The 24,707-nt window shown below is 42.9% G+C and overlaps 2 protein-coding genes and 1 long non-coding RNA gene across 8 annotated transcripts in view; 1 reads left to right on the forward strand and 2 right to left on the reverse strand.

The window, feature by feature from the left end:
• The first annotated feature begins 675 nt into the window (after positions 1–675).
• Positions 676–5,911, forward strand: LOC107306740 (uncharacterized). 4 transcript variants are annotated; one of them, XR_014939903.1, is made up of 4 exons: positions 676–1,026; positions 2,246–2,720; positions 3,483–4,300; positions 5,542–5,911. It is a non-coding gene; the product is annotated as an uncharacterized LOC107306740 (long non-coding RNA). The 4 variants fall into 4 exon arrangements; XR_004305655.2 differs by lacking the exon at positions 676–1,026 and adding an exon at positions 1,721–1,827; XR_014939901.1 differs by lacking the exon at positions 676–1,026 and having other exon boundaries at positions 2,034–2,720.
• Positions 5,912–6,323: 412 nt separating this feature from the next.
• LOC107306626 (acrosin-like) lies at positions 6,324–8,191 on the reverse strand. The gene is made up of 5 exons (XM_015849938.3): positions 8,033–8,191; positions 7,760–7,957; positions 7,285–7,550; positions 6,900–7,057; positions 6,324–6,821 (listed from the first exon to the last, which is right to left on the reverse strand). Exons 1-5 carry the CDS (start codon positions 8,128–8,130, stop codon positions 6,468–6,470), a joined length of 1,074 nt encoding a protein of 357 aa, XP_015705424.2. The 5' UTR covers positions 8,131–8,191; the 3' UTR covers positions 6,324–6,467.
• A 1,713-nt stretch (positions 8,192–9,904) lies between these two features.
• Positions 9,905–24,707, reverse strand: part of LOC146753697 (acrosin-like) — a 32,116-nt gene continuing 17,313 nt past the window's right edge. Inside the window, exons 1-3 of one of the 3 annotated variants that reach the window (XM_085528380.1) lie at positions 10,806–11,091; positions 10,467–10,621; positions 9,905–10,389 (exon numbers count right to left, since the gene is read on the reverse strand). In XM_085528380.1, the coding sequence (XP_085384506.1) occupies positions 10,144–10,389; positions 10,467–10,621; positions 10,806–10,902 (498 nt within the window). In that variant the 5' untranslated portion in view covers positions 10,903–11,091 and the 3' untranslated portion in view covers positions 9,905–10,143. Of the gene's footprint in view, positions 10,390–10,466; positions 10,622–10,805; positions 11,092–24,707 lie in introns of those variants that run through there. The other 2 variants (XM_085528381.1, XR_014939204.1) reach the window with 2 other exon arrangements.

Raw genomic sequence — 24,707 nt, forward strand, 5'->3', positions numbered from 1 at the left:
ACATGGTTAGATGATCATTCTGCTTCTCCTTTGTTTTGTGCAGCTACAACCTGAAATGCCAAACAAAGCCAGATTTTGGCAAAGAATCTATGAAGTTTGAGTTAGAAGTGTGTCGACTCACTAAGAATGAAGCGGTTGGTATCAGGAGGCAGAGGCTTAGAGGGGATGCTTGGGTCTATAAGAGGCTGTTGGAGGGCATTTTATCCAGCTGCCAAGTGTGACTGCTGCTGAGAAAGCCACGACGTTGTACTGAGACTTTAACCATCGTGTTAGAAAAATCAGTTTGTGAATGTAATTTGTGATCTCCTTCACGGCTGTATTTGAGAAATCTTGTCAGCTTTTATAGCTGTAAACACTGTCTCTATGTGTGAGCCCACCGTACAGTTCATTTCCTTACAAAAACTGTCAAATTTTGCTGCATGGTCTGCAATTGTAACTTGTCTGAAATAAAATTCCTTAAGCTACATCCCCATTCCACTGCCTCATTTTTCATATCTGCTATTAAAAAAAAAAAAAAAAAAGTTATTGGTGTTGATATGCTGAGGCTCATTTATGGTACGATTCCAGTTATCAAGTACATGTGGTACAGGGATGCATTTGCATAATTCTCTTCTTGTCTCTGTTTAAGTAGGATTTATTGAGATCATTAACTAAGTCACAGCTGTGGATCACAGGGTTGAAATATGTACTCAGTGCCATACCAAATAGAGCCATCTTCAATAAATGGGAAGTCGAGAAGGCTAGGACTTAAACAGTGATCCTATGTAAAACATTGCTACAGCTCATTACTAAGCTTCTGTGATGCTTAAAATGTGAGTGTTCTGATGTTCACGTTCCCCGGTCATTATGATAAGAGCAATGCAGCACCTTTAAGTTGCTGTGAATAAAGGAAACGTTTCTGTTTGTTTTTTTCAGGCAGCTGAGAGGGGATGAGACTTTCTCATCCAGAAGCTGCACATGGGGGCTACAGCGATCCACAGCCCACGAACCAGCAGGATATATTCATCATAACACTGACTGACCAAGGTAGAAGTCTCTATCACTTTTTTCCTAAGACATGACTGATGTGTATAGAATGTGTGTCAGTGTTTTAGGCCTGGTTCAGCCCTGTTCTGTGACTGATGGGGTGGGGGAACCCACAGAGCCATGCCCTGAGATGGGCTTAAAAACAACACAGTGGCAACAAGGTAAAGGGAAAAGGGGGGGGGGTCACAATCTTAACATCCCTTAAACTTTAACATAAACAGTGAATACCACAAAGTGAGATTTCACAGGTGGTGTATGACCAGCACAGGAGTTGAGCTTGCTAATAATTGGTTAAATTTTTAAAATTGATATAATAAAATTGAGTGTGATCATCGTTGGCAAAAGTATATATACATACATACAAATTCCGACAAATTGAAGTTTCATATCAAAGCTTAAATAACTTCTGTGCATGAGGAGCTGATTGTACCTGTCCAAACCATGGGCTGCTAGCTTTTCTAAGAGAATACTGTTGGAGGCACTGCTTGTCCAAGGCATTACTGAAGTCTGAAATCTTAATAAGGTCATCACTCCCTTTTGCATTCCATTCAGGTCACAGTCATATGAGCTGAATGAATCCGAATGCCTGCTTTTACTTTTTCCCCTGTTTGGAGAAGTCATTCTATTTTCATGTGTATCATTCTACTCAGTTATGGCCTTAGAGAAAAAGCTGGTTTTTTTCTCCAACAGAAAAACCTCAAGAGCTTCTACAAACTCTACACTAAGTATAACGAGATCAGACAGTGATTTTTTGGTGTATCAAACAGAATTGATTGAATTTGATATCAGGGACTGTTCAAGGTAAATTAATTAAATTGGCTAAGTAGCGCTCAGGTGTTCTTAGACAGGTCATGACGATCTCTTGGTTGCTGCCAGCATGCCAAGTTTGATTAAAGCGATAGTTTCAAAAGAAGAACCTTCTTGCTATGCACAGAACACAAAGAAAGAAGGTAAAAAAGAAAAAAGTTTAATCAACAAATCATAATCACATAAATGAGCACAGCTCGTGTTTGTTTGGAAGGAGAACAGAATGTGATATTCGCATCCATTTGCCTCAGGTCTCGAAAGAACATTGTAAAATTGAAGTAAATGAGAACAAGGAGGTGATACTGACTAATTTAAGTACAGTAAATCCCACACAGCTGAATGGTGATTATTTCCAGCAGCCCGTGGCTCTGAAACATGGGGATGTGTTAACCATTATTGATCGTTCTTTCAGATTTGAATATCCTCTCCAATCAACTCTGAAGAAGAGACGATCCAGATCTCCAAAAGATGAAAAGCTGCAGGTTCTTCATGTTCAGCAGGTAGCAGAAGTGGACTGTTATCCAAACAAACTTCAGGATCTAAAAGTCTTTGTTCTTCAGATAGTGCTGAGTGCAAAGAAAAGAACACCGCTGAAAACAAACAAAGTACACAGGAAAACATTTCCAAAGCCATGCCAGCTAAGCTACAAACACTCAAGTCTTTCAAAATACAAGAAAATACTAAAAAGGAAAATGAAACATCCCCTTTTAGTAAACTCTATGAAAAGCTGAAACATGAGGTAAAAAGGAGAAAAATTCTACAAGAAGGAAACTTACTTCAGAAAACTGGAAAAGAAGATGGGAAGAGTGTTTTGCTGGAACCAAATGCTCACATTCCATCAAGCTATGCTTATGAGCTGGGAATCACAACTAAAGAAAAAGAAACAGGTATGAATGAAAATACTGAAGAATGTAAAATGAATGAAGAAGTGATCAGCTCAGAGTTGAGTAAGAGCTTAACTTTAGGAGGTGCTACCAGGAAGAGTCTTACCAAAACTCCTCAAGCTTCTGTTTTAAAGGAGATGAAAAAAGATAGCGGTAAGGGAAGTCAATTGCAAGATCTTAAGTCTAAAGGTGGCTAATATAAAGATGTTGACCAAGATAAATAAATATAAATCAGCAACGCTGATTTGTCACTTGGGTGGCACCACCTGTGATGCATCATTTCAAGTTGCTGTGGTTCACCTTGTAGAACTGTTGGCAGCTTTTCTTCATATGCCCTTTATTTATTTTTTTTTTCCTGACATCTCCCACTTAAAACCTATGAAGTCAGGATTGTGAGATCCCTTATCATTGTCTGTGTTTGTACAGAAAACCAAGATCAAGCAAGCTGCTTTGCAGAAATCCAGTTAAATGCCACCAGTTTCCCTCCCCTTGTCCACCAGTGCCACCACTCCCTCATAGAAGGCCACTGGGTTGGTCAGGCACGACCTTCCCTTGGTAACATCATGGCTTTTAATCAAAAGCCATGAGTTTCTCCTGAAACTAAGGGCACAACATCAGAAATCAGCATCACACAGCACTGCTGTGTGATGAGCAACAGCTCCTCTGTGCCTGAGATTCCCTCTTCTGTAGTATGTATAATATGTACTTATTCTTCTATTTGTATTATATCTCATCCTTTTTTTTCATCCTTTTGCCTCATTTCAGCATTCTCCCTCACAGGCTCTCTCCTGGTGTTGTGGGAAAAAATCTCTACATGTACTAACTACTTGTGCAAACCAATTCTCACACTCCTCTCATCCTTTCCATGATGCCAGGCAGCTACTCTGAAAGCGACACCACCATGCAGGCTCAGGTCAGCATCACAGAGGAGAAGACGAGCATCTCGGAGGAGGGCATAGAATCAAACCACCAGTCCCAGGCTCCAGGCAACAGCACAGTCTCTGAGCCACTCTCATGAGACAAGAGAGGATGAGTCCCATCTTTCCTTTAGACCTCACGCCCCCTCCTTTCTCCTATAGAATAAAGGCACGCTCGTGCTCACTCAACGCCTTGACTGAATTCTGAGTTTTCATTCGCAGAGATTGGGATGAGTGCAAGAAACATCAAGGCAGCTCAGCTTGCTACGCTCTGGCTGTGGGGTGCGTGCAGGGACACTGTAACCATACAGGGAAAGGCTTCCACTGCTTCCTCAAGCTGTAGTCCAGCCCTGCTACTGCTCTGTGGCACAAAGCCCTGAGGGATGTTCCATATTGTTAACCTAAGTGAAGCCAGCTTCATGCACTGTGTTTTGTTGTTGCTGGGTGAGAGGGGGATGCACGTTGGTGAGAAGATGAGCATTGCTGGATCTGCCACGAGTGTCCCTTCTGCCTCTAAGAATATGTCCTAAGTAGGATGTGAACACTGCTGGCACTTCCTCGTTGCACGTGCTTGGAGGATCTTCAGTTCTTGCACATTCAGGATGTCTGTCAGTGACTACGAGGAAATTCTCAAGTACTAGGAATTCCATGAAACAGTTGGAACGGGTAAGTGTCATCTTTGTACAGAAACAGCACGCCTAACAGTCTGCATCACCACTCTAGAATTAATCTGAGAATAGATTAACAGCTCTTGTCAGTTCTCTAAGTCAGGTTTCATTTGGATAAACTTGAAATTGGATTTTTGAAACCAGTTGGAAATTGATGGTGCTGATTACCTCTTCCTCTAATTGAAGCATTACACACAGTGTATGCTAGGTACTCTGCTTTACCTGTAATATTATATTAGAGAAGAATTCACGCTCAACTTTAAGCATCTGTGTTTTGATTTGTAGGTGGTTTTGCAAAGGTAAAACTCGGGCGACATCTTCTTACTGGTGAAAAAGTTGCACTAAAAATCATGGAGAAAGTTACTTTAGGGGTAAGCCAAAAGGCATTTAAATATGATAATATCTTCTGTTGGAGTTGTGGAGTTCTCAAGAACACAGGGGCAGGTGGGATGGTACATAGGAATGCAGCCTACTGGTCCCATTGCCTTTTGAAAGATCACATTTCACAAGGTCTGTGAATGAATGTGTTTTTCTGTTGGAAGAGAAAGTTACAGTACTCCACTCCATTCCAGTGGATTGCAGGAGAGAATTAAAGGGGGAAAAAACAACACAAAGTAGAACTCATGGGTTGTGATAGAATTATTTACTGAGATAGAGAAAAGGATAATAGTTATGATGAATGCAAAAGCAATTGCTCACCACCTACCAATCAGTGTCCAGTTAGCCTCCTAGCAGTGGAAGAGATTTACATGAAGTTCTACCCCCTTCAAAACTCCTCCCACAATATGTCATATAGTATGGAATATCCTTTGGCCAGTTTAAGTCAGCTGTCCTAGTTCTGTTCCTTCTCACTTCCTTGGGCTCTCAGCTGAGATTGACTGCCATCTCCATTGTGGCTCCATTGGGCTTGGCAAACAGCCTGTGTTGTAGCCTGCTCTGAGTGCAGCAGCCTTGCAGGGTGCCCCTGTGCACAGATCTGTGGGTATCCTTCCTTGGAAGCCAGAGGGGTTCACAGCAGTCTCCTGGGTATGAAAGGGAACCCTGAAAGACTTCCACAACCCACTGTTCTCTTTACAGACCCTGGAAGCTATGGATGACATGCTGCAGATTGTGCTAGATGTCTGTCCCATTGCCAGTGTCAATAGTCGGCTGCAGGGAATCTTGGAGGTCTGTCTATTGCCTCACAGATTAATCTGAATGTAAGAAAATCGGGCTGACTTTGTTTGCTTTGCTCAACAGTGGCTACATCAAGACAACAGAAGACAGCAGCATGTTTATATTGTCCAGGATCTATTCAGGACTGGAAGCTGTGCTCATTAAGTCTGGACTAGCTGATGAGTTCGTGGATCCCATAGCAAAGAGACAGTCCACCAGCAGAAACATGAGAGCTGCTCTGAATGTAATGCTTTCTATCTGTGACATCAAAGGTGAAAGCGAGGCTGCACCCATGTGAAATATAGCAAGGGAATCTCCTTGACTGGATGACTATGCTGTGCCCAGTGTACCCCATTTCAGGCTCTGATTTTCAAGAATATGGATAAATATAATAAGTATATAATATATATATAATATAATAATAAATATATAATAAATATTATAATAAATATAATAAGTATAATAATATTTATTATATAAATAAGAATAAACACTGATGTGGGTGACAAAACACATTATTAACACAGAGCGATGTCCTTGCATAAATGTGACCATGAATGTCTCTCCAGCTACTGGGACTGGTGCTCAGCAGTGCCAAATATATGCAGCTTTACTCTCTAGATTTGCAGAGCAAGCCCACAGATCCTTCAAATAACAGCACAAGAATTGCATCCAGGCAATACCTTTGGCTGGCTCCTTGCACAGTCAGTGGGGCAGCCATTAGCTCCATCCAGATTTGGTCTCTTGGCGTTTGAGCTGACCCAGCATTAAGTTGGCTGGTGCGTTACTCACCCCAGTGAGTCCCAAGACAGTGCTGGGTATGGAAGCCTTTGGCTGGCACAAGAGATTGAACTAAGAGACACGAGTGGCTGTGAAAATAAGTTTTATTTGTCCAACTGGGTCAACTTTGCAGTCAGAGGAGGGTGGATGGGGCAGAACTTTGGCAGTGGGGCTGCCATTGGGCATTACCCCAAAGGAAAGGGTCCTGGTGCATTGCAGCCTGCTGGGGGTCATGCAGCTAATCGAGCTTTCTTTCCTCCTAAACTCTGCAGGAGCTCCTGGAGCATATTAAAGAAATCCAGGAGTTTTTGGCGTGGAAATGGGCACGGTCTAAATGGGCTCGAGTACGTTGGTTTGGGCCTCTGATAGGAGGTAGTGACATAGACTGGATATGGTGTTGAAGTAGGCGCTTCTGCTGGAAGCAATCCCATCTGTACCAGGATCCAGTTGCGAAAGTACTGAGTGGAGGCATAGACTCCAGGCTGCTGTGCTCTCCCACAGCCTTTCCCCCAGCTGGTCACACCAATGAGCCAGAAGTAATCAGCAGTTTTATCTTTGCACATCAGAGGACCACCGCTGTCGCCCTGCAGTGAAGCACAGAGTGTTATTGGGGGGTTGGTTTGCATGCAGAGCACAGCGCTGTGTTGGGGTGCAGCTCCTACCTGGCATGTGTCGATGCCGCCCTGCGGGTACCCAGCACAGATGTTGTGGCTGTGTATGGCCCCAGCGTACCAGTGGCTGCTGTTGCAGATCTGGAGGTCAATGAGATGGACTTTGGCCTCCTGCAGGACACGGTACGGTTCGACGTATTCCTGTAGAGCTGTGAGCATAGAGCACAATTGGCACCATGGGCTCCTTGCTGGTTATCCTGTTTGTGTGTGAACCCCTTTCCCTACAGCTTGGCTTTGTGTCTCAAGACATTTCCCTGCTTTGGGAATTGGATTCTCTCTATGGATACACCCCCATGGTGTCACTGGCTTTCATTGCAGCCATTAGGGATGCCCGACCCGTCTCAGTAGCATGCCAAGCTTTAACTTTAACACTCACATCTCATTCCCATGTGTCCCCAGCCGGCGACGTAGCAGTCAGTGAGCTCCGACACTCGCACCGAGTTGTCGGGCACGCAGGCCAGCTCGATGTAGTAGCTGCATTGGACGGGCTGGTCCAGCTCGAGCAGCGCGATGTCGTTGGCCATGCTGTCCCTATGGTAGTACTCATGTGGAATAACCCGCACCACGCTGCGCACAACAGCTTCGGGGCCCAGCTGCTTCAAATTGTGGCCCCCGATCACCACGTGCCACGGTGTGTCGGGGCTGGAAGAAGAGAGGATAAAAGGGTCAGGAGGAATATGACGACATCCTGCAGCAAGACAGCAGTTCATGGCTATCTCTACTATGCAGGAGGGAGGAAAGCGGTCCTACAAGGGCTGTGACATCCCAAGTGTGCCTTGGGTATGAGGGCTGCAGAGCTTGGGGCTGCTGGAAGCTGGAAGGAGGGCTTCCAGGAAGGGGATGGCCCTTACCTCGCATGGTCGAAGCAATGCGCCGCCGTGAGGACCCACTGCGGGGTGATGAGGGACCCTCCGCAGATGTGCCCCGTGCCCACGTACCACGTACTTTGGAGGCTGATAATCCACGGCCAGGCCCCAGGTGAAGCATCCTTGCCCCCCACCACTCTCGATGCCCCGTATTGATAAGCCATGGGCCGAGTCCCGCAGGTGCTGCAACCAGAAACGCATCAATTTAACACCCGAATCGCCGTCCGTCCCATCGGGGCTGACATCGGGGCTACTCACTTGCAAGCTCCGGTGTATCCGTATCCGGGCCGGCAGGCGGCCAGCAGCACCACGAGGGGCAGCAGCGGCACCATCGCCCCCCAGGGCACGATCATCATCGCACGGCAGCGCAGCACCACCGGCTTCGTCGCCACGGACGCTGCCGTTGCCCGCAACGCTGATGTCACAGCACCGCCGGTTCCAAGGGCTGTGCCACCCGAGGGGGGGTCCGTGGGTACTCAGTTGCCCCCTTAGTTGTGTTATCCAGGAGGTTAAAGGGGGGTGGAGGGGCAGATGAGCGGCTCCATGTGTGTCTGATGGAAGGATGTGCATCCTTATGGAGACGGGAATGGAGAAGGGCCAGTAGGACTGAGGAACTCAGTCACAGCCCCAAAGCACACGATGCCCTCAGCCAACAGCATCTGGAACACCAAATCTGGGCTCCAATGCAGCAAACAGGGGGAAAAATGAACTGGGGAGGGGAGCTGCTTATTTTGGGAGGAGCCAAGCAAGATGAATAAGCACTGAAAACAAAGAAAAGGGGCAAAGAAATCATGCATAAACAAACTGAATGCTGAGCTGGTTGTTTTACTGAGTCCTGCCTACAATCACATTAATCCACCTTAATGTTTTTGTTTAGAATTATTTTATTAATTATTATTATTTTATTAATTATTAATTAACCCCAAGTGGAACCCCAAAGCCGTGGGGCTGGAAGGTCTTTTCCAACCTGAGAAATTCTATGATTGACCGGCACATCCTCTCTACACTAACTGTACAAGGCTTCCTTCCTTGAAGCTGTCAGGACCATCCTGCTCTTTGCTGTGTTCTTATCCTGTGTTCTTATCCAGCGCTGTCACTGAGCTGAAGCTCTGGGGTAGCTCTGAGGCTACATGTGGTTAAATTGGGGGAAGGGGCAGGTCTGGTGGGTTTAGGATCAGCAGAGGGGGGTGGAGTAGCAAAAGGCTACAAGCAGCAGCAGCAGCAGGAGGGCTTGGGAGTGCAGTCTGGCTTGCAGGGAAAGCCCAGACCCCATAACAGATCCCAGGTTGTGGGTCTGTCCTGCTCCCTCGCTAATGACCAGGTCTCACTCCCAGCCCTCATGTACCACATTGGATTTGACCTGCAGGATTCACCTTCCCTGACTCAAACATCAGTGGACTCAGGTCATAACCAACATTGGGAAGAGCTGCTCCAGCCAGGGCAGTCAGTGTTGGCAGGATGTCCAGGGTGCTCGCCAGCTCGTGAGTCACTCCTGCCACCCAACACAGCAAGGTTCAAGTGCCCAACCCCACATCCATACCTGCCATGAAAATAGCCAGAAAGAAGCCACTCAAGAATAATAACCATTGGACTGAGAGACCCCAATATGGGGATGGGCTGGAGCAACTCCTGATGGGGATGGACTGAGAGACCCCAATATGGGGATGGGCTGGAGGAACTCCCGATGGGGATGGACTGAGAGACCCCAATATGGGGATGGGATGGAGCAAATCCTGATGGAGATGGACTGAGAAACCCCAATATGGGGATGGGCTGGAGCATCTCCTGATGGGGATGGACTGAGAGACCCCAATATGGGGATGGGCTGGAGGAACTCCCGATGGGGATGGACTGATAGACCCCAAGATGGGGATGGGATGGAGCAACTCCCGATGGGGATGGACTGAGAGACCCCAATATGGGGCTGGGCTGGAGAAACTCCTGATGGGGATGGACTGAGAGACCCCAAGATGGGGATGGGCTGGAGCATCTCCTGATGGGGATGGACTGATAGACCCCAAGATGGGGATGGGCTGGAGCAACTCCTGATGGGGATGGACTGAGAGACCCAGGGATGGGGCTGCGGTTACCTCTGGAACTACATGAGATTGAATTGAGCAGAGATTGGGATGGTTGTGAAAATAAGCTTTATTTTTCCAACTTGTGGATGGGGCAGAGCAGAACTTTGGCAGTGGGGCTGCCATTGGGCATTACCCCAAAATAAAGGGTTGTGGTGCATTTCATCCCGCTGTGGGTCATGCACCTAATTAAGCCTTGCTCCCCCTTAGGGTCTGCAGGAGCTCCTGCACCCCAGCAAAGAATTCCCTGAGCTTCTGGACTGGATACGGACAAGAGCTTGATGTGCTGGGTTATGTCGGCGCCACATACTGCCCATGATAATGGGATGAGGCGGTCGTGTAATGGCTCCATGACCGCGATGTCGGGTGGGCCGCTGCTCTCAGCTGCGTCAGGATCCAGTTGTAGAAGTGCTGAGTGGACGCGTAGATTCCAGGCTGATGTGCTCTACCGCAGCCTCTCCCCCAGCTGGTCACACCAATGAGCCAGAAGAAGTCAGCGTGTCTATCCCTGCACATCAAGGGGCCGCCGCTGTCGCCCTGCAGTGAAGCACAGAGTGTTATTGGGGGGTGGTTTGCATGCAGAGCACAGTGCTGTGTTGGGGTGCAGCTCCTACCTGGCAGGTGTCGATGCCGCCCTGCGGGTACCCAGCACAGATGTTGTGGCTGTGCACGGCCCCGCCGTACCAGCGGCTGCTGTTGCAGATCTGGAGGTCAATGAGATGCACTCTGGCCTCCTGCAGGATGTCAGAGGCTTTGGCTGGTGCTGCAGCTGTGAGCACAGAGCAGAATCATCACCTGAACCCCAGCCCTATATCTTGGCTTTCTATCTCAGCACGTAGCGATCTATCCAAATCCTTCAGCCCCATCCCTCTCTATGGCTCCATCCCCACGGTGTCACCCTGGGTTTCACTCTAAGCTTTAACTGGGGCCACCCATGAGCTGTGGGCACTCACATCTTAATTCTGTGTGTCCCCAGCCAGCGACGTAGCACTCTGTGAGCTCCAACACCCGCAGGGAGAAGTCAGGCAAACAACCACTGCCTTGGGACATATGTGCATAAAGGGAGGAACAATATAGAATTAATTTGTTTTCCTTCCTTCAGATTTCTTCCACAAGCTTGTGACAAGTCTGAGGAAATTTCCTGCTATGTAACTGTGGGCATATCAACATATCAACATCATTTATGTGACCACAGAGCTGTCCTTTGGCACCTGGCTGAGCACCAGCTTACAGCAGCCTTCCTATCCAGGAAAATGAGCCTCCTGTGAGATCCAAACCCTTCTATACATTTAATATTAACAGCAGATCCAGTTGGGGAAGTGAAAACTTAAATTAGGTTGCTATAAATACCGCCTGTCCCAGAGTCATAAGACGGAAGTTCAATTAACTCAGATAAGTCCCAAAATTTGTATTCCGAAAATAGTGATGAAACTTCACAAGATTTTATAGGGCTTTTTATTATTGTTTTGTGCATGTGTGTGTGTTTGGTTTCAAGTTATCCATTCTGACAGGATCTCAGAGGAAAGCTCATCAGAGGCAGAGACCAGGAGTGTTTTCTGTCCAAACGCAGCAGCTGCTTGTGAGGCCTTTTTGAAATAACCATGAAACCTGAACCATTCTGGAGGGGAGGCTGAAATAAAATAGCCTGTAAAGAGCAGCTGTATCTGAGGGGTTCAGCCTCAGTGTTGTTGGACTTTCAGCTCCTCTGGGAGAGCTTTGTCAGCCTATGAAAAGAAATCTCCCAAAATCAGAATTGGAGGAATTTGTACAACTTCCCTTTCCCAGGAAGCTCTCTGCTTTGATTTCTGCAGCCCGTGGGGTTCTCCAGTATTGCCATCAGTCCTCTCACTGGTATGTGGATGAAGCAGCCATCTCCTCGCCTCGTATATTAAATGAAGAAACTTATCAAATTTATACAAATTGCCTACAGTGCAAGTTCAACCATCTTGAGCTCCATGCCTCTCCTCCACTACAAAGAACAGCGCACAGGACTCCCCTAAAAGCTGTCTTTCTGGAGCAGTGTCAGAATAGAAGGTCTACTTGCATTGCCACAGTTTTGCTCCCTTTTCTGTGTTGCCCCTGTGTGTCCGTGCACTCACAATACACGCACCCTTTGGAGACCTTTCCAGGCATGCAATTAATACGCACAGGAAGCTTAGTCATGCATAAAACACAGCATTGGCTTTGTGGTGCTGGCAAGGAATTGACTTCTACATAAGCTCGTACAAAAAAAATTAAACCAGGAGGATCGGTGGAAGCAGGCAAGAATTACTTAATCTGCAAACAGTGCACCCAGACCCCAAGAACTGCCAAAGAACAGCAGTACCAGCAGGAGGTTTGAAAGAGAACGTAAGGATCCAGAGGACCATGTGTTTGCCACTTTCATTTTGGGAACCTGAGAGGAGAATCAGCAAGGATGGGAATGGGGAATCACAGATCTCAGTTGACAGCAACCTGCTGGGAGCAAGGCAGTCAGCCAAGACAACATTAAGTGTTTTCCATTTCTAATATATTCTGCCCTGCGAAGGGGAGCAGGTCAGAAGAACATCCTTCCACAATACGTGTTTACTCTGCTCACTGGCAGCTAAACATCTGAAGAAAACCAATTTTATTAGCATACCTGAGACACTGCTGTTTACAATATGTTTTCTGGGTCCATAATACGTTGTGCAATGAGTTGAGGGATGAGTATAACTGAGAAATACCATAGGGCTATATGGTGGTCATAGCTGTCAAAATGACTGAGAGAAGGGAGAAGGAACTCTTCAAAATCCTGCAGACTGGTGGGACCTTGTGTAACAGGGGGAGAGAGGAGCCTCTCCTACCTGCTCCTCAGGGTTCAGCTGCCATGGATGGAATTCCTATAAAAACAACCATGTGGTGAGGAAGAGGTGTAAGATACCTCATAGAAGCCTCTTCCACTTTAGCTCAGGTATTGCATTTAAACTCAGGAACTGTGTTTAAATTCAAGTTCTTCCTCCTCGCTTTTTGACCTGCCTTGAAGATGTGCTCTTCCTGGCCTTGCATCTTGCTGGCCCTGAGCAGCTCCCCGTGTTCACCTTGGACCAGCCTCATCTGAGGGCTGGTCTGGCAGACATAGGTCTCTTCGCTGTCCCTTATTCATGCTTGAGTAGGAGCAGAGAGGTGGGTAAATCCACGGAAAGCAGAACTTCTCATCCTTCCTGTAAACCTGCCTGCTAAGCAGCCCCTGCAGCCTGTGCAGAGTCTGGTGAGTTGTCAGCAGCAGTTTTCAGATGATCTCTGAGGCAGATGCCTCAGGGCAGGGGACATTCCCTATCACGTATTCACCCAGCTCTGATGCAGGGCAGCCCCAGGCTAGTCAGCATCCTGTTCAGTTTTCAGAACGTGTCAGAATGTCTGCAGTCACAACCAGCTGAGAGTGAGCTGCAATCATTCCAGAGACTTAAGTGCCCTTCTGGGGACTTGCATTACTTTAACTTGGCTACCCAGGAGAGTTACTCTAATACCAAGCACTTTCAAAGTGCAGTTTATTTTGATTGCTTCCAGTGGACTGCCCACTTCCTACCTTCTTATTCCAGTTCATGCAGCACAATCGAAAAAATAATAAAAATATATATATATCCAGGCCACTGAGGATTTCCATTTCTTTCTTTCTTTATTATTTATTGTGTGATCTTTAGAAATAATCTTTCCTGAAGTGCAAGAATAAAACAACCTCCTTTTTCCTTCCTGATTTAGATGCTGGAAACTGTTTCTTCAAACAATACCTCCACAGAAAGCTTTACAAATACAGAATGTCACATTGCAAATCCATGTGTGGGAGTTTCCTTAGCAAGTTGCTCTGTATCTTTTTATCCAGTGAAGCCACAGCAACAAAAAAATTATTATGGTAAAGATGCATATTTTTTCCTTTCTTCTTAAAAATGTAGCTCTATTAGCTAGTCACATAAACTACAGGCTACTGGAGCATAAATGTTTCTGGTCCAAGCTACCTTTTCTTTCAAATTCAACATTTTTTTAACCTGATTTCTTTTGGGATCAGAATTTTTTGCCATGCAACACTAAATTTTCTGAATGAAATTCAGATGCATGTATGTAATCTTTGCATTGCTCCACACAACTAAAAAACAGTTTAAGATGTTCCAGCCACACAGTTGGTGGAGTTATGTTAGTCTGTCCACTCTATGCAGTCATATGTACCAAGGTATTCACACATTTTGCACCTGAGAATTTTCTCTATTAAACAGTGTTGTTGTGCTCTTTGTGTCTCTTATAGTTGCCATGGAAATAACAGGGAGAAATTAATTCAAATGACCTATGTTTATGTTTTACTGGGTCCTCAAGTAAACATCAGAATGAGTCTGATATAACAGATATTGTTCTACTCAACCTCTTTAACCAAACAGTGCTGCTTTATGATGAGGGTGTTGTCTGGGGATGCCCTGGGCCTAGGTGCCATTTCCAGCTTTGGGAATCCAACTTCAGGCCTCTTCATGCATGGACAATTTGCCCCCACTTGTTCATCTGTGAACCTGCCTTTGCAAAGCCACCTTAGAGATCTGCAATGGAAATACTGCACTGGAGGAAATATATCAGCGAGCATCTCTCTTACTGCTTTGAAAATGTTATGTTAATGTTTATTCAGAAGTAGCTTGGTACCCTTCTCAGAGTAAGGTCATTTAATACAAAGCAGAGAACATAATAAAATTTGTCCATAAAGAAGTATTTATTACCAGTATTTGTGACTGTGCTATTGTTCCCTTTGTGTTTGTTTTCTAAATTCCTTTTTGGTGAAATCATATCTTCAGTTCAGCTCCATAATTTGAAGGCATCTTTAAACTGCTATTGAAACTGCTGTAAAACTGAAAGCAATTTTTAAATGGCTTCTTTGTGGAGAGTGTGTTCAAGTTCAGAGCAGACTGCCAAAGAAAGAAGGATATTCTCTTTCATAGGAAACCAGTTTTTGTTATTCATTGATTTTCTTCAGATGGAAATAAACACAGACAATACATTTGAGAGATACCTCTTGTTTCCTGCCTATGCGGGAATGTTTATGATCAATATAAAATGAGTTATGAGACACTTGAAGTTCACAATTTTTCACAGAAGCTTGCAAGGAGAAAAAAGCCTTGACAATGCGTATTTTCCAGTCCCTAAAAGGCAAATAAAATACCTTGGATTACTATCTTCTTTCTAGTTTAGATTAGAAATAGCTAAAATGGGTTAAAATGGTTCCATCTTCTTTTTATCCTCCTTTCTGGTACTTATAGACACAGTTGAGATACCCTCTGAGCTTTCTTTTCTCCAGACCAAATAGTCACAGCTCTCTCAGACTTTTCTTATGCAAGAGATGCTCCAGTGCCTTTAGCATCTTTGTGACCCTTTTCTGGACTCTCTCTAGTATTTCCATGGCTCTCTTGTACTGTAGATACCAGAAATGGACACAGTACTCAAGGTGTGACTTCACTGGATTAAAAGGAGTTGAAGAACCTCTTCACTCTACTCCTCCTGATACAGCTCAGGATACCATTGGCTTTCTTTGTCTCAAGGATATCTGATGGTTTACGTTCAACTCCATGCTTACCAAGAGCTCTGGGCCCCCTTCTGCCAAGCTGCTTCCTAGCTAGGTGCCCCCAGCATGTCCTGGTGCATGGAGCTGTTCCTTCCTATGTGGGGGACTTCTCCTTGTGGAACTTAAGGATGATACCAGCCCATTTCTCCAACCTGTTAACGTCCCTTCAGACAGCAACAGCAGCCTTTACCATACCAACCACTCATCCCAGTTTTGTGTCATCTGCAAACTTACTGAAAGTACATCTAAGCCCCACCATGCAGCTCACTAGTGAAGGTGTTAAGTGGGGCTGGACCTTGTATTAACTTCCCATTAAAGCCTTGCTAGGTTATTTACCAGGAGCTTTTCAAATCAGAAAACATACTATTTTTTACAAGCTACTACAAAACATTTAGAAAATGAAATGGGTGTAGTCAGTGTGGTGTCACGATTTGTTTGGTGTTATCACAAAACAACATGAGTGATAGCACTGGAGGAAAAGAATTTCTTTTCATCCTGCTTCTAGATTATTTATCCTCAGATTTCCTTTTGAGTGAGGAAAGCTTAAGAAACAAAGCTGGTAAAGTTTCAGGTGAATGTAGTGAAGGCAGTTAAGATATTTATGAAGTTGACACAAATAATCACAGCTAACACCTGATCTTGTTTTAGTCAGTTTGCATTAGGGCATAGATCAGGTTTGTAACTTTTCCTACAATACCTTTGCTCCTGACTGGGGATGCCATCATCACTAGGGAGGGGGCAATTTCTTCTTTGATCAGCTGTTGAGGGTGAGAGCCCAGCATGAAGACAGGTGCTGGGCAGCCAATGGATGGATGGAGCAGTGCCCTGGGCTCTGTGGCTGTGTGCTGGGGTTTTCATCAGCCAGAAAAATAAACTCATACTAAGTATGAGAGGAAATAAAGTACCCAATGTTTGCTGAAGGGATTATGCTTATGCGAACTTTCTCCAACAATTGAGTTGTTGGCTTGTGGATAGACCCAGCCAGCTCTTCAAGTGATGAACAACTAACTACATGGGTTGCTTTTGTGCACAGCATGTACTGCTCCAACACAGAGACCCTACTGTATCAAAGAAACACAATGCAAGGTCTTGAGGATGTGGCTTCAAATGGACCTAAGCCAGTCCAACAGCTTGCTGCCACAAGCACAAGGATGCTTGGAGTCCTCCTCCCCTCTCAACTCTCTCCCTCCCACCAGTCATGTGGTTCTGTTATCTCATGGGCTCTGGCACACTTCAGGCCCCTTCTTGAACCAGGGAGTTTCACATCGTAAGTACTTCCCAGTTTCTTTGCTGAGACTGGTGTAGTCTGGACCATAAAAATGTGATGAGGAGAGCCAAAAGGGGGAATATCTCAGCTTTGGAGTGAAGAAGTGGACAGATAAATAGACTGTTTCTTAGTCTGATACCTCAAAAATTGATTTCTATTTCAATAAGCAGTGGTCTAAAACTAAATAATTGTTCATTTGATTACAAATAATTTAATAAATGCTCATAAATGGTGCTTTTACTGTAGTTGCAAAGCTGTTGCCTTACTGTATAGTTTGAGTCTGAGTAGCTTTCCAAATTAAAAAATGTACATAACTAGTGACTAAATAAATCCTGTCATCAGTGACTCTGATCACCATAGCAAATCTTAAATGGGATGTCGTGGTTGAATATCCATCTTTCATGCACTATCCTTTCCACCCAAATATCAGCAGTCATCACCAAGGAGAACCACAGCATTTCTTGTAACTTTTAGTTCCACAGGATCCAAGGGACTCATAAGAGGAAATAGACTGGGGAATGGTTCCCCAGAGTAGGTATAAGCAAGAAAGCTGCTGTAATACATGGGATGAAAATGGCCTTGTTAGAAAAATAATTCATTGGTTCAAGTGAGTGAAAACAGACTCCTTGTTTTTGGAGTAGAGAAATACAGAGAAAACAGACTCCTTGTTTTTATCCCTAGTTTGCAACCTGAAAATGTACACAGCCACCTATTTCCACTCCAGGACTCTCATAATGCATTGTGACCATTAGTAGTGGGCCTAGAAAAAAATCTCCCTGCCTTTCTGTTCTAATTCTTTGCTTATTATGCTAAATCAAGAGTAGCTTAAAATCAGATTTGAGCAGACCAGTAGGTAGAACACTTATAATGCATTTTTCCTTAGGCACTTCCAGATGGAAGTCACAGCAACTTTGCTGTTATTTTATTTAATACCAAGTTACAAAAAACCCTCTAGAATAGCTCAGGCTTCCGGATCACTCCCAGAACCTGTTGGCGGATGAGAGAAAGTCTGAAAATTTTATTCAGCTCAGGAAATGTTTGTTTCTATTATACAATTGGAAAAAACATAGAAATATCTCAAATATTGCAGCCTTCCATGAATCAATCACATGTAATTGCTTCTGTCATTTCCTCTTTAAACATCACTGAGTTAGAGATGCCTTCAGACATCCTGGGACTTGGGTGTTGGAAAGGGGAAGCTGGTAACAAAGACAGAAATTAATGCACCCTGTGCCAAAAATTGGACTTCTGAGGAAAGATAACATATGGCATGCATGAGTTATTCTGCCTGAAGTCCTCGTGAAAACTGCTGAATTCTCCATCTGTTCATCTGATTCAACCAAACTTGAAAGGTTTCTAACTGAAAACACATTGACACCTTCGCTGTAGTCAGTGGAATTTCTGCAGTGTTTACTGTAAAACTGATGTTTAAGTCTCATGTCCCACACTGAACCAGAGCTGATTTCCTCATTGCTCATTGGAAACCACATGGCAAAGAGCATTTTTGCCATCAAAGCAGGTGCTCATAGCAACTCTAGTGATGATAAATGGATGGTGAAAATTCAGCCTGAATGGAACATAATGTAAAGAAGAATGAAACCCTCAGCATGTGCAGTAGAAAAGGTTCAGAGACAAAAAGATGTCTGGAAAATGACAGATCAAATGAAATCAGAATGTCACATTTGTTACAAGGTTTTGACAAGAGTCTCCATACGTACAATTAATCCAGATGCTCTTTAAAGCAAAACAGCCTTTCATTTTCACATTGAAGTCATGCATACGGACTCTTCATTAGGCCACTAGAGGTGGCTGGATTTATTGGTGTTGCGCTTTGTTGCTCAAGAGAACTCATGCCCGTGTCCTGGCTAATCCTCCTGTCTGTAGTACTGTAGAAATAAATCTTTATACAAACATCTCACATTTAAAGGCAGACAGTTTCACGTGGGAATGGAAGGATTTGTGTGTGTGTTGGGAGATGTAATACAAACCGCAGTTCAGAAAAGTCTTCAATGACACAAAAAGTGAGTGGAAAAAAGAAATGGAGCTGGTTTGGGGAGAGGGCTGTTGGATGAGGTTTCCTGTGAAGAAACAGTGTTTTCAAACACAAAACTGACCTTTTGAAACCTTAATTTTTTTTTAACTTTTATTTATTTATCAATTAGTTTTGCTGCACCCTTCATGCTCTCAGCCAAAATACTAATTAGCACTGAGAGCTCTACATCAACATTTTACTGCATTCTGGGATGTGTTGATTTGCCCCAGAAGTGCTGGTTGTTTTAATTTCTGCAGCATCTCTCCTTCAGCTATTGATCTGTCAGTCAAAGTCTAGGTAATATCTGAAGCAAAACAGATCTTCATCTAGCTAATATATACAAAAAAAATAAATGGCTGCAAGCAGAAACAAGTAAAGTAACAGTCGTGACAGGTACATTTAGCATATTTCTATGTTTTATTAAACTATCGTGTAGCAAGCTATTTGTATGCATAGCTGCTTTTTTTGTACAACTACATTGCAAGTATAAATGCCTTTATTAAAAACCTCTTCCATTTTGCACCGCTTTCCAGAGGATGTCAAAACTTTAACTTCGTAAAATGCAAAGTCACATCTTAAAGTTTCTTGCCCTTTCTTACTGCCTGTCATTTTCAATCCTATTCCAGTTCAACACATGGGAAAACAGTGGCACATCACTCAGCGTGAGTCGTTAATTGCATTTGCACAGTAGTGTTCTGTATTTGGGATGATGGTCTCCTTGCAATACAGGCATATATAATTCCTGTTAATAATGTTAATTTGCAAGGAAGATCTGCCTCTCTAAGAAGGGAATATGGTGCCCTTGGGGTTTTTCTACTATCCCCAATAGTTATAGTTTAACATTAGGCACTTTCTAGTGCCTACTTACAACCTAATCCAATAGGAACCACATATATTTTTCCTTCTTTTGACAATATTAAAAACTAGCACAAAGCAATCAGTTTTTAAAGGGGAGAAAAGTTATTTTCTGTATAGTGATGCAGCACTCCACAACAGCTAATGTATTTTCGCACTGATCTCTCATTGGTTTTACTTTGGGCCCTTGTACTGAACTGTCCCTGTTACTAACATGCAGTGCTTGAAATAACAGCAATTAATCAACATTCATCACCTACACAAAACTTGTTATCCCTAGATCTAAAAATGTTCCAAAAAATAAGCTGCAGCAAAGTGCTGGAGCAAGTTCCTGCATTGGGCTGAAAGTTAGGTGAAGAAGGCCACTTACCTGTGGGTAGCTCTCTCTCTGTTTTTATCTATCTAAACTGCTCTTATCTTCAAGGAAAGAGAGCTGGAGCACTGGAATAGGCTTCCCAGAGAGGCATGGAGATATTCAGGACCTGACTGGATGGCTACCTGTGTAACCTGTTGTAGGGAACCTGCTGTAGCAGAAGGGTTGGACTCAATGATCTCTTGAGGTCCCTTCCAACCCCTGCAATTCTATGATTGTACTGCTTAATAGAAAAAGGACAAGTATAGACCAGTGATATAAAAGCCAAGAAACAATCGTTTACGCAAGCACTGATGCTGCTATAGGGCTTGCCAGTGCATCATGGGAGTGTTTCTAAATAGAGCCAGGGAGAAGAAGACTAAGGATGAAATTCCATGGAAAACTGCAGCACCCACCCATTTTAATGTATTACTTGGTCCCCTTCCTTAGCAGCATTTGTGCATTCTTCACTTCTGATACCTTTCACCTCACATAGAGAAGTCTACCAATTCCTGCTGATAATTTCCAGCCTCCTATTAACCATAGAGTATCCCTTTCATATATTTTACTGTAATGATAAAAGAATTGTTTTTCTTTACTCCTTAAATGCCTTCCCAATCTTTCAGGTTCCTTTGTAATATTATTTCTTGAAATTATGTCTTTTTTTTTCTTTCTTTTTTTCTTTCTTTCTTTTTTTTTTTTTTTCTTTTCTAAAGGAAACACCTGTCTATTGGTAGGTGGAAGAAAGCAGCCAAATCGTGGAAAAAAAAAAAATCATCAAGGAGAAAAAAGTACAAATATTTCAGACTTTTAAAGAACATTCATCCCCTCGTTGAAGTCTTTCTCTGTGCTGTTGTTGCGATCTAACATAGGAGGTAAATCAGATCCTCACAGTCATTTTCTTACTCCCCACCCAGAAGAATGAAGGAGAGAATGAGAAACAAAATAATATATGTAGGTCGAGATAAAAGAAAGATAGTAAAGGAAAATAGAAGAAACAACAACAACAACAAAACAGAAATAAAAAGTCGCTGTATCAGCTGAAATTGGGATAATTACAAGAAAGTTTAGATGTTCATCCTAAATCATGATATACAAAGTTTTATTAAGTATATCTCGTCAATTATTTAGGAAAAAAAAGAAAAAAAAGAATGCACTGATAAACAGAATTAGATGAATGCATCACTCAATACGATCTGTTTGACTGCCTTACTAAGGCAATTAAGTCCACTTTTAAGCTCAAAAATAAAGTGTTCCGCTGATATGTTCTGTATTACAAGTTATCTACAATGCTTCTTTATGCTTCACAGGGAATGGCAATCCTACAGTTTGTCTTGTCCTTCAGGCTGCCCAGAGATGTGGTGGATGCCCCATCCCTGCAGACATTGAAGCCAGGCTGAGCACCTGGCTGTGCTGTGGATGCTCCTGTTCATTGCAGAGGAGTTGGACTGGTTGATCTTTAAAGGTCCTTTCCAACTCTAAGGATTCCATGATTCTAACTGCAAGTCCATTTTGACACCTCTGCATTCACTTACTGAGACAGCAGATGTCTACGCATACAGTAGTGCCAGCTCTGTGGACTGAAGTCAGTGTTCCATATTCTACAAAGAGATACCACTGTTTCACATTCAGATCCAGTGCTTTAAAGCAATGTTAGCTACAGGGTGTCACTATTAACAGCTTTCACACACAGAAGAGCTTTTTTTGAAGACCTTCCCAGCTTTGCTACATTAGGTTCAAAATATCTATTCCTAACATTTCTACTTGTCTCTTATAAAGAGGAAAGACAGAAGAACATTTATGAAAGTGCATGACCTTGCCAAGCTGCTTCTGAGAGCACTGGGAGAAGAGAGAAAGGTGTAGTGGTTACTGATGTGGTCTGACATTTTAAGTGATAGAAGAAGGAGATTAGCTGATGCCAAACCTTCTAGGGTAGTTTGGGTGAAGATGCAGCTACAGAAAACAAACGATAAGAAAACTTCTGCAGATCTTCCAGTTAATGAAGCTGCTCAGATTAATGTGCCTTATTGAAGAGTCAGTCCACTTATTCTCTTGACACAAATGCATATTTAAATCCAACACCCGTTTTAAAAATACAAAACACTAGTTTTATTTATTCATTTTCCAGAGGAGGGACTTGGAAATACATGAAGTGCTCCTAATTGAAAGGCTGTCTTAGCCTGGAAGATATATATATTTTTTCCTATTCCCCTACATTTTTAGCAGAATATTACTCATTTTGATTTTTCTAACCAATCCCATTGGCATAGGTATACTTCTGTGCTTTTAATAGCTGTGGAATGAACAGATACTTTTTAGGGATCAAAAAAGGCAGAACTCAAAAGTCAGGATGGAAAAAAAACAATTAAATGTTCAGATCTCTTGAGTGTTCAAAACAATGTGAGAAAACCTAATTGAAAATATTCTTTGAGGCCTTTGGGGTTTCAAATAAAATTAGCTGGCTTATGTTTCAATTGAAGATGGAGAACAAATTAAACTTTGCCCTCCTTTATTTTATATTAAGTATTTTCCATCTTAGTCAAAAAGACCTCCTTGGCATTTGAAACTTTGATAACATCTGTTTTGGTAGAATAGTGTTAGTATAATTTCCGATACTTTTTTACAGTATAGAATTGGAACAAGTTTTTGAAATTGGGATGAAATAAAGGCAAAAATATTCTTACTACTGTTAGTTAGAACATATATGAACAAATTCTGCCATGTGGTGGAAACCATTGTGACAATATAAAGCAGAGGAGTAAGTACCAAATCAGGATCTACAATCCATGATGTAAAATAGTATATTCTTTCAAATGTTTTCTGAACAAGAAAAGAAAACTGATCGAGCAACTACTTTATCCGTAATCATTCAGGATAATTTAAAGAAAAAAAACTTCTTTAATTGTTTATTATCTCTATTACCTATCAATATCTCTATCACCCATGTGAATTTGAGAAATCTACCTGTCAAAGACATTACAGTATATTGCCCACAAAAGTAACATCTAAATAAACAGGTGCATCGTTGAACTGTGATTCTAGGTTTATTTCACAGGCAAAAGCATGTTTAAAGCCTCAGATGATTAGATGTGACTGAACTGCCTATAAGAGATGTCAACTCATTTTATTTTATCTTTTTCAGTGTTTTATTAATGGATTTAGTCTTCAGAGCTAGGCATTTTTTGTTACTCACTTTTGTGGAGAAAAGGTGTTACATAAAACAGTGTGTTTATTTTTAATGCTGGTATTCCGTTTCCATCAGCCAGCATTCCCTGAATCTTCCAGTCCATTTAACTGTGATTTTCTTGCTGATCTGAAGGCTGAGTGCAACACAAGCAAGACTTTCAACTCAAACAATGCTATGGTTCTATGACGGGAGTAATGATGGTTATTTGTATGAAGAATATGAAAATGAAGAGATGAGTTTTTAAAGTACAAATGGGAAAAAACATTTGAACAAGATTCTTCTAAAAACCTTCTGGAAGTTCTGCATTTAGGATCAGGTTAGGTTTCTTACTTGACTTGAACTGTGAGACCAGCCATACTGAGGGGCTGACTTTAGTCTTATCTGAATAAATACCTGCCAGATGGCCACTCTTTGTATTTCATATGCAGCTCATCCAATCAAGTGAAATAAGTTCTGAATGCAGGGTAGGGAAAAGAAAAAAGAAAACAATAAAAAAAGTAGTAAGGCCAAATACCTTAAAAACTGCAAAAACATTCAGAATTGTCCAGTTGTTTTGCCTGATGTAGTAGCTGTTGTGGATTGCCTTTACAAGTAATATACAACAGCACCTCCCTATCTACATCAGGACATTGGTAGCACTCGCATCTCATGATGTAGCACCTCGCTGTACAGCTGTGGCAATTCTGAAGGCCTGCAAGCCCTGCTGGGCTGGTGATGAGGATTTACAGTAATCCTTGTTACCTACTTGCACCTAGCCATCCAAAACACTGTTCTCTGCTCCAAAAGTAGTGCCTCCAATGTTAGTATGCTGCACTGGGACATCAGAAGTAGGTGTAGCTGTTATGGCAGTAGATGTTAAACCTTCCTGCCAATATTCCATCTTGTTGCCGTATGAAAGATAGCAGTAGAAAGGCAGTCCGACAAAATGGCATCTGACATGGAAGGGTGTGTAAAGGAAAGGGGCGAAATTGAATGCTTCCAATTGGAAAAAATTACATTCATTGGCATTCATCAGCATGTGCTGAAAGTTTATGGAGACCAGATAGGGGATGTCAGCACAGTGAAGCATTTCAGCAGTGACGGCAACAACATGAAACACAAGCCGTGCTCCAGAGAGCCTTGCAGGTTTTTATGAACACGGCATGTAGGCTCTTATTCATTGCTGGAAAAAAATACAAAGACAGTGATACTGACTATGCTGCAAAATAGCATTTCATAGCTGAGAATGCTATAAACAGCATTATATCTCTTGTAATTTCCGCGGAAGTAAATGGGAGGTATTACTTTTGGAACTGCTTAGGTAGAATATTCCCAATGAGGGCAAGAAGAAAGTGTACATTAATGGAGAAGGAACAGACTGAGTGTGTGTTGACATACAGACCATTATGTTTATTGGAGAATAAGGATACTCTCCCTTAATAGCAGAGAGTAAAAAGGATGGAAAATTCTATAGATTACTTTCTGGCTTTTTGGGAGTCACAAAGGACAAATGTAAATGAAATACACTTCTTTGTCATGATATCGTGTAATTCTGAGACAGTTCTAATAAAGATTAAAAAATCACCAAGGTTTGGGCAGTTCTTCATTTTTTATGAGCTACTTCATCTC

The sequence above is a fragment of the Coturnix japonica genome, chromosome Z, assembly GCF_054131305.1.
Source record: "Coturnix japonica strain WE chromosome Z, WE-NBRP24, whole genome shotgun sequence".
Taxonomy (NCBI): domain Eukaryota; kingdom Metazoa; phylum Chordata; class Aves; order Galliformes; family Phasianidae; genus Coturnix; species Coturnix japonica.

Excerpts from the sequence above, each read along its gene's own strand:
- LOC107306626 (XM_015849938.3), bottom strand. The coding sequence starts at position 8,130 with ATGATGATCGTGCCCTGGGGGGCGATGGTGCCGCTGCTGCCCCTCGTG. Across the intron at positions 7,958-8,032 it reads GGATACACCGGAGCTTGCAA|CACCTGCGGGACTCGGCCCA; the intron begins GTGAGTAGCCCC and ends TTCTGGTTGCAG. Across the intron at positions 7,551-7,759 it reads CATTGCTTCGACCATGCGAG|CCCCGACACACCGTGGCACG; the intron begins GTAAGGGCCATC and ends CTCTTCTTCCAG.